Source organism: Mchenga conophoros, linkage group LG3, assembly GCF_057382185.1.
Source record: "Mchenga conophoros isolate Kocher_MC1m ecotype Shallow Benthic linkage group LG3, M_conophoros_male_GT1.1, whole genome shotgun sequence".
Classification (NCBI taxonomy): Eukaryota; Metazoa; Chordata; class Actinopteri; order Cichliformes; family Cichlidae; genus Mchenga; species Mchenga conophoros.
The window spans coordinates 44,948,384-44,957,980 of record NC_140528.1 but is presented as its reverse complement, the minus strand read 5'-3'; the positions used below and the strand labels follow the sequence as shown (position 1 = coordinate 44,957,980).

General features: G+C 43.6%; 1 protein-coding gene across 1 annotated transcript; it reads right to left on the bottom strand.

Annotated features, from left to right (window-relative positions):
- Window positions 1-694: 694 nt before the first annotated feature.
- Window positions 695-9,316, bottom strand: LOC146578931 (alpha-tectorin-like). The gene is made up of 11 exons (XM_085269452.1): window positions 9,074-9,316; window positions 8,702-8,852; window positions 8,487-8,574; window positions 8,318-8,380; window positions 5,741-5,940; window positions 5,501-5,632; window positions 5,220-5,407; window positions 2,423-2,574; window positions 2,092-2,337; window positions 1,847-2,009; window positions 695-781 (listed from the first exon to the last, which is right to left on the bottom strand). The coding sequence occupies exons 1-11, from the start codon at window positions 9,314-9,316 to the stop codon at window positions 695-697; spliced, it is 1,713 nt and encodes a 570-aa protein (XP_085125578.1).
- Between the last annotated feature and the right edge of the window lie 281 nt (window positions 9,317-9,597).

Below are 9,597 nucleotides of genomic sequence, written 5' to 3'. Positions count from 1 at the left end.
TGACCTCCTCTACCTCCTGAGCTACTTCCACCCATAAGGAACAGAATCATTATCTCTCTGTTTGGTCCTGTCCTTACAATACTTCCAATAAAACTGCTGCCTTTTCCAGCTGTGTAGTGATCACAACACCATAGCAGCCAGAAGACAGCTCAATCTTTCATACAACCAGCATCCGGATCATCATCAAAAGACAGGGATCATCATGGAGGTGGGCAGCCTGTCAATCAGTCCGAGTCACCATGGAAACCACCTGAGAAGATGAACGACACTGAATGCTGGAAAATCTTCCTGTTTCTGGTGTCATACCAAATTGTATCTATCGTTCTCCTCCCACTTCTTCCTCTTATCTGCTCATCATCAGTATTTGAGATGGACCTTCACCCTGATCCTGGACTGTCAGGCTACAGACAACCAACATTTCACTGACTTAGAAGATCGAACTCATCAGATGTCAAGTTTATAGACTTTTAGTGGGAATAATAAAGACATTATATTTGCTTTAACTCAATTCAAGAACCTGAAATCATAGTTCAGCTGGAATCAGTATTATTTCTGTAGTTTTTCTTTCACCCTCCATCAGTGAGGTTTGAGATGTTTCTATTATATTGAGGCTTTTCATTGTGCTAATGAATAGCACTAACTATCAGCACAGGTCTCAGAATGATATCATCTAAAACAGCAGACTGTGTCTTACCTAATGAGTCCAGGCCATGCTGATGAAGGCTTCACCTTCATATTTGGGCCTGGCATATCTGCGTCTGCGAGCAGCTCCAGGACAAGTCTAAAGACAAAGAGAGACAAAGTCCAGACTTAAGAACATCAACGCTGATCCTTTCATTCAGGACTGAATCTGCTGAGAGCAAACATTATAGCTTTTGTGTCAGAATCCCTTAATTGGACCAGTTTAATTCCCAGTGTCCAGTGTTTTGTATAAGTTTTACTTCCCTTGCAGTCTTTTTGCTCTGGCTTTTGGAGGAGGCGGATGCATCTTTCACCCTCTCCTTACCCTTATCTTCCCTGCTGCTGCTTCTATGTCCTTGTCTGGTCTTGTCTCACTCTAACCCTGAGAGAGCCTCTCATTCTTGCTCTTGTCCTCTAAAAAGTAAAGAAGAACTATGGCTTTGATTAACTGGTCCCTTAATGCACTTGACACCCTTTTCTCAACGAGAAGCCTAGGATTGGGAGAGCCTGCGTGCTCTGGAGGGACTTTCCTTCCAGATACACGATTTATGGGTGGCAGAAGTGGTGCATCATGTGCCTAGCGGGACTGTCTATTGAAGACATTGAAGACATCTACCTATTCAGCACCATGATAAAGGGGCTCTTCCTGATCTGAGCTGGCTTGGCCCTGGTTTATTGGAAATTGAAGACAACGGTGAATGCTGTTCAAAAGCCCACAAGGCTGGCTGCTTTGATCGAAAATGTGGGAAGAGTGGTGAGTGCTCAGATTGCAATCATTGTGTCTATGCATGTCTAGTAGTTCCAGTTTTAAATTGTGTGTTAACCTTTCCTTATTTCATTGTTACTGTGGATTCTGTTTATGTTTTCCTGGTTGATCACTTGAACAGCCGTTAATGAAGCGCTTTATGTTATGTATGTTGTCTGCCTACTGAACTGCATTTGGGTCATCATTCGTCACTATGTGATGCAAACATCAAAGCCGTGGAAGAATTTTAGAGATTTAATTTGCCTGTGGGTACAGGTATGCCAGATCAATACATCTTTAAAATTCAGTAATGTAGGAGTAGTTACATGCAAATACCGATAATAAAACTCTGAGATGCAAATTTGGTATGTTTTGATAGAGCTTAACACATGCTGCTAGTGTGTTAGCAGAATGCTGTACCTGGAGGCAGCTGTACTCCTGTTTGGGACACACGTGGAGTTTGCAGTGCAGGAAGACTTCACCAGAACCCCCGGTGAACTCAAACATGTTAAAGGAGAAGTAGTTGGAGGTTCCCAGTCCGTTGTCCTCCACCTGCACCGTCTGGTCAGCAGGGTTGGCACAGCTGCTCACAGACAGGAAAACACACTTTGTTCAGGAGTGCATGAGAGAGATCAAAACCACATGACTCTCTGAGTCTGTCTCACCCGTTTATGATCAGGTCGTATCTCGGAGTGCTGTCGGGTGATGGCTGGTCAGTTGCCCAGCAGGAGTCGGTCACCACGACGACCACGTCTCCGTCCAGCCCATCAGTCTTCAGCTGCACCCAGATCTTCTGGTTCAGCTGCACTTCAATGCTGGACTCCACAGCTTGTGTGTGGCTGACGTTGGTGAAAGCCTTCATGGTCAGAGTGTAATCCCAAACTCCAGATGTGATGTGCTGGATCACAGAGCTGCAGAACACAAACACACTTCAGCTTTCTCTGACTCACAAACCTCATGAGAAGCTTCACATCTTAAAGTAATTCAACCACACACCTGTCTCTGATCCTGAAGGTGGCAGTCTTGATGTCCGGCTGAGTTTGGACGCAGGAGAAGTCGATGTAGACTTGGTCGTGACGAGTGATGATGTCAGAGGAGCTGCTCTGGGTCATGATGGTGTTTTTGTAGATGAGTTCACTGTTGTTGGTCTGTGGAGTCACACAATCAGATGACGCTGAACAAGTCGGTTCATTTTAAAATTATAGTATATGTATAATTTTTTAATGCTGGACATCAGGAATCAACAGAGATCTGTTATGTTTCTACAACTTACCAGGTACTATGATTTCTTGGTCAACACAAAGAAATAGGAATGCATCAATCCAACTTTTATTTCTGACCTGATACTTATAGCTCCTGATATCATTGTTAAATTAATTAGCTTTTTTCATAACTCTGAGGTGATGAAGAGATTGGGAATTGTTCTCCATGTTCAATGCAACATCTAACTCCAAATGCACAAGCTTCTTGTACATATAGGGTCCCCTTGTGTCTTTGTCCTCTGTGTCCCTCCCTGTGCGTCTGTGTTTATGTTCCTATTGGCTTGTTCCCTCCTTGTGCCATTGTGTTTCCTATTTTATTTTGACAGTCTTAAGTTCCATCTTCAGTGTGTTTAGTTTTGCTGCCTCTGTCTCATTACATTAATTTGTCTCAGCTGTGTTTCCAATGTATTTCCTGTTCACTCGTCATTGTGTTGTGTAGTTAAGCCTTCTGTTTCTCTCTGTCCATTGACACGTTCTGCTTCATGGTTGTATGTTTCTCTGTGTGCTTCAATGCGTGTTTAGATGTTTGCCCTCGGGCAATTGAGAGCTTCGCTTTTACACTCAGCTTTCTTTTCACCACGATGGACTGGTACAGCGTCATCACTGCAGCAGCATCAATTTGTCTGTTGATCTCCAGACCTTTTTCGAACTGTGCTCGGCCGGGCCCCATAGACTAAGGCGCGTTCACCAGACGTTCGACCTCGGGCACCCTCCACGGGCCTGACTCCAGGGCAGGGCTCTGATAACCCTAAGCGCGCAAGGTGAACTGTTCCCTTGATGCTCTATTTATAGGGATCTTTTGAATCGCTCTTTGTCTGGTCCCTCACTAAGGACTAGTTTACCACGGGTGACCCTCCCAGGGGGCAAAAGCCCCCCGACAACATAGCCCCTGGGATCCCTGGGACACACAAACCCCTCCACTACGGTAAGGTAGTGATTCCCTTCTGAGAATTACTATCTTAAGATAATAAATGTTATTATCTTGCACCAAATGTTAATTAATCATAATAAATCTTTTTCATGTGACAGTCATTAGGCTTCTGTAAACAGCTGTTATTTACAGTGTTGCTTTTTGATAAAGGACAACTGGAATCAAATAATATTTAACTGAGTTGCTGTTAAGATGTCACACTACCATAAATATAATAAAAGCGTATAAAACCGGTTTGGCAAACCAACAGCCTAGCATATAATTCGTAAGCAGATGAGTATGCACAAGAGAAAAAATATTACATTGCATCTTTTTAGTCATTTCAACTCACTTTAACCAGCTTCCTCTTTGTTTTGCTTTGTTTTTTTTTAAAAAATATAACAGAGCAGAGCAGCAGATGCTAGAAGATGTTTGGCTGCTTGTAGTAGACTTGTAGTCAAGACCGCCTAATCCGAGACCAAGACAAGACCAAGACCAGAGGGTATCGAGACCAAGACAAGACCAAGACAAAAGTCCATCGAGACCAAGACCACGTAAAAGTGGTCTCGAGACATCCAACTCTAGTCAGCAACCACATAAATATGCCCATTAAAGTCGACAACAAACCACACCATACCAGCCCTTAAAGTGCTCACTGAAATGGTTTCAATATATTTCTGCTCAATGAATTCACCAAAATACCTAAAGTTAATGAAAATTGTTTAAGTAGCTGAACGCCACTGCTAGCGCTAGCTACCTGTACATAGCATGTACTGTAACGTTAAGTTAAAGTTATGTCTGCAGGGACAGTTGCAAAAAAACTGTCCCTACATAATTTATAATGTTTGAAGAACACATTATAGATAACAATATTACATAAACATGACCACGTCATCTGAGGTTGGAAAGGTAGTTAGAAGAGTTTGAAGGTGTTTGTTACCTTTGAGGGTGTTTGCGCTCCAGGTGCCTGGTGAAGGTTGAGGTAGTCCCGGCTGTCTCGGTCAAGGAGACTTTGCAAAAACTGCACTTTGCCGAATGCTTCTTTTTTGCATTTACCAAAAACTATTTGTGTTCTATGAACGCAAACTTTATGACAGACGAAGTCGCTTACATTTCTGTAACTTACTGACCGGGCATACTGCTCAATCTAACGGGTTGCATTTAGTTGTGTTTGAAGGGTGCGAAAGGCGAAATAATAAAATGCCACAATGTGGAGGGATTTGAGCATGGCTGAGCCACTGTGTGTCGCTGTGTGACAGCTGAGCAGGGAAAGGAAATTAATTGAGGAGCCGGCTCTCGCTCAATGGGAGTCGACTATTCTGATTCACTAAAAAGCACTCTCTAAGCACGGCTCTTAGAGCTAAAGCTTTTGCGCATGATACATTATCAAATGTTATGCTGTGTGTCATGGATACTGTTGACTCCAAATCTCCCGACCACTATGTTGATCTGAGACAGCAAGACCGAGACAGCGAGACCAAGACAAGATCAAGACCAGAGTCCGTCGAGATCAAGACAAGACCAAGACAAAAGTCCGTCGAGACCGGTCTCGAGACCAAGACCGGTCTCGAGACATCCAACTCTAGCTTGTAGAAGGTAAAGAGGAGGAGATGAAACCCACCATGACCACCGTCCCACAGCTGTTGCTGCTGTTGAAGCTGAAGGTCACCATGTGGGTGAGCTCGTCCACCCGACCCCTGCAGGTCGGGTCGTTGAGGTGTAAGGCAGAGTAGTCGATGCCTTTGTCCTCCAGGAGACAACCGACCAGAGTGACTGAAGCAGAGTCCTGCATGCAGACTGTTGCATCACCTGAACGTCACAATATCAGTCAGAAAAATCACAGTTAGAAGTTTTCCTCCATTATTCAGCCCTGTTGTCATGGTGATGTCACAGCTGTCATACCCAAAGAGTTGTTTGCTTGGTACTTGGAGGCAAAAATGTCCCGACAGAAGCAGCGAGTGTCACCACCGACCGTCTTCTCACCACAGAACTCGTGATCGCTGCAGGTCCTGTCCTGACAGAAGGCCTCAGAGGCTACAGAGGAACACACTGATGTATTATCCTGAAAACACGTGAGCTCTAAAACTCCAGAGTTCAGGTTTTAACAAAGGAGAGCTTATTAAGGTCTTATTAAGGTCTTACAGCAGCCGGTCTTTGATGTCCAGCCATCCAGAGTGTGGTTGTGTTGACTGCAGGCTCTGGCGTAGGCCTTCAGGAACTGACAGTTGAGTCCGTCCACTGCAGGATATTTACACAAAGTGTCGGTGCAGGCGGTTATGTAGGGCTCTGGGTCAATGTCACTGTTACAGGAGGAGAAGGGCGCCTCCTTCAGGAGATTACAGCTGTACCACAGAGAAAACAAAATTAAAGACAAGAAAATGATCAACTGTAATCATTTGTCTAAATATAGCTTATCAAACACTACTTATCTTGCGTATGTGCTTCTCTAAATCTAATGGTTTTTTATGGTAGATCAAAATTAAATGAAGTCTCTGTTTTTGTAATTTTGCTTCTACACTGTCATAATGGTTGTTAAATAAAATCATGTAAATCAATCAAGATGTGACTGAACTGCAGTTTTTCACTTTTCATTTTCATTTCATCAGTTTCAAGGGACTTGACTGCTTGGTTTGTATCCCCTTGTCAAGTCTGCATCTGTGTTATGTTTCCTGTTTTACTTTGACAGTCCATGTCCTATGTTAATGTTTACCGTTTTGCTTCCTCTTGGTCTTCTCAGGTTTGATTACTCCCAGCTGTGCTCCCTTTGTGTCTCTCGTTCCCTCCTTATCCCTCTGTGTATTTTAGCCCTGTGTTTTCCTTGGTCTGTGTTGCGATCTCCCTCATTCATGGCTGTGTTTCCCTGTGTGCCTCACTCTATGTTTAGTTATTACTTCCACAGTGTAGTTTTTATTGTTTTACCCTTGAGTCAGAAATAAAGCTGCTTTTTGAGTTCACTTTTTCGCTCTGTGAAGTCTGCATTTTAGGTGCTTCTCTGCCTGCACACAGCCTCTTCATGACATTTTTTCAGGGAACTCAAAATGGGTTAACAATTCAAAACTGTTCTGTAGGAGGTTGATCAAGGCTTGAAAGCTGGTGCTACAAATTCCAACAGGTGATCCCAATTTTTTGGATTACTTACAACCCCCTTTGTCTGCGTCACTGCAGTATCATACCCTCTTGAGCATCAGTTGATCAGTATTATACTGCTGAAAGAAGTGTGTTGCTACAAAAATGGTGAGAAAAAAAGCAATTAACAATGGAAGAGACACAAACCATCGTAACACTTAAAAATGTAGGTTTTTCCTACAGAGAAATTGCAAAGAGAGTCAGGGTGTCAGAGAGTACAGTTTCTTTCACTATCAAAAGTTACTCAGAAACTGCAGCAAAGTGACAGGAAGATGTCGAGCAGACCCAATACCACAACTGAATCAGAGGACAGCCTGCATGATAGGCGGCTCAAAGGACAACAGCTTCAAGCACAAGCTTAATAGTAGTCATGGCAACCAAGTCTCACCTTCAACTGTGAAGAGAAGACTTCGAGCTACAGGTTTGACAGGATGAGTTGCAGCAAGAAAGCCACTGCTAAGATGTAAGAATAAGAGGCTCGCCTGGGCCATGAAACAAAACCATTGGACTACTGAACACTGGAAGGGAGTATAATGGAATCAAAAATTGAAATCCTGGTTTCATTATGCTGGATTTTCGTATGCTGTTGAGTAGGTGAAAGATTCCATGGCATCAAGTTTCAAGGAGGAAGTGTGATGGTCTGGGGCTGTTTTGCTGGATCCAGGGTCAGTGACTTATACAGAATGAGGGGAACCCTGAACCACAACAGTTACCACAGCCTTATCCTGCGCCATGCAACAGCCTCTGGCCTAGTTGATCAGGGGTTGGTCATCCTACAGAAGGATAATGACCCAAAAAACAAGTCCAAGCTATGCCAGAATCAGGAATAAAGAACAAGATGATACGCTTGAAAACATGGAGTGGCCGGGACAGACTCCAGACGTAAACCCCATTGAGCTGTTTTGGGATGAACTGGACAGAAACGTGAAAGCAAGGAAAGTGAGAACATAACTGCACTTAGACTGTGGACGGCCTTTTTTTCTTTTTGGTGAGGCGAGAGATGGAAAGAGGGAAAGCTGAGACCAGCGCTGCCCTGACTGTGGGTTGTTGTATGAATGTCCAATAAAATTGACAACTGTGAGCACAACTGTTGTCGGTGTGAAGTGTATTCCACAGTATCATTGCCAAAATTGGCAATGAAGATATGCCTTCATGAATGTAAATACAGAGGATTCATAACAAACTAAGGGTTACAATTACAAACAAGAAGGCTGATTTTGACTTTAGTAGCGGAATGATGAAGTTTGGAGGAGAGAAATAGTTCATAGTCTGAAGCACCACATTATGAGTCACACATAATGGAGACAGTGTTATAGCATGGGCATGAATGCCTTTCAGTGGAACCAATTATTTCTGAGCCTGTGAAAACATCAAACTGTGTATATATCTGTAATTCCTAAACAGTTAATGCAAGACTTTTGCTGAACACCTTTGCTTAATGCTATAAATCTAGACTACATTCAAGGCTTAAGTGTGGCATTTAATGTGGTGGTCTGCAAAGGCAAACTTCTAAAGAAGTACACAAGGTAACTGCCACAAAAATTATATATCCAACAATATAACAGATGTTCCCTACTGTGTGGATCTGCTCACCGTTCAGTCACACTGGTGGAGTTGATCGTGCTGTCAGCAGTCTCACTGTACTGCATCTCACAGCTAGGGGGCGACAAACAACAAAGTTCAGGCTCCTTTATACAAACAGAATATCTGCAACATCAGCAGCAGCAGTCAGAGGGACTCTGAGCTTGTGATGAGGTCTTACCTGGTGGAGCTGTACTCAGAGAGCCTCAGGTCACTCAGAGACCTGCTGGATTTTCCACACAGACCTTCCACAGATGAACCAGCAGGTCCTGCACAGGATCAGGACAGAATGAGTCAGATCAGCATCAATATTCAAACTGGAGGAACACAGCAGCTCAATAAATAACAGCACAGTTTACAGTTTACGTTACAATAATTAAACTTTATCTTCTGCACCTTCTAAGAGGATCTGTGCGGTGTAGCCGTCAAAGAAGACAGAGATGTTGAGGTTGGAGAGATCAGCAGTGACTCCAGTTTGGTCCTTAGAGAGCTGCACACCATGAACCAGCTGAGATGAGCTGCTGAGGGTCAGTGTGGAGTCGTCCAGCTGCATCACAGCAGAGACAAAGTGGAGGAAACACTGAGTGAAACATGTCAAACACACAAACAGGCTGATTTCACAGCAACAACCACTGAGTTCAGCAGCTCTGAAAGAACTGCTTCTAACAGCCCTGAGAAGAAAGATGAAAGGAGACACAGCAGAGGATGAGGGAGGACTTTGGATCAGACTCCACTCTGACACACGAACTGTGGCTGTAGGTCGCTTACCTGAACTCTCCCACCTTGTTCCAGGTGAATGTCATGCCCGTCCACACGCAGCGTCACACTGTCCAAAAAGCTCACATCTTTACGACGTCTGTCCCTGAAGTTCCCCAGAACAAGGAAATCTGGGAGTAACGGAGTCGAGAACAGAGAGTACGCACAGCGATCCTGGATGGAGTTAATCTGGCCGTGGACGTCAATGATAGTGGGGCCGGTCACAGTGCAGGTTGAGGCCAACACACTGGGCATCTCAGGTAGAAATTCTTAAAAAACAGAGGGGAAAGGGTGTCTTAGTATCAGCTCTACAAGTCTTCTGGATTTTGGAAGTTCTAAGTTATTTAGAACTTCTTGAACAGTTTCACAAGATATCATGATAAGTTCAGGAGATGCATATGTGAATATCTAACCATGGTCACACTTTTAGTATGGATGATATAACCTCTGGAAATGACTGGTCTCTTGGATTATCTTTAAGATAACATTTCAAAATATCTCAGCACACAATCTACTTTGTCTTTTGCAGAAATGAC

Coding starts and splice junctions, on each gene's coding strand:
- LOC146578931 (XM_085269452.1), bottom strand. CDS start 9,316: ATGCCCAGTGTGTTGGCCTCAACCTGCACTGTGACCGGCCCCACTATC. Junction 8,853..9,073: donor AACAAGGTGGGAGAGTTCAG/GTAAGCGACCTA, acceptor GCTGTGATGCAG/CTGGACGACTCCACACTGAC. Junction 2,010..2,091: donor TACGACCTGATCATAAACGG/GTGAGACAGACT, acceptor GTCTGTGAGCAG/CTGTGCCAACCCTGCTGACC.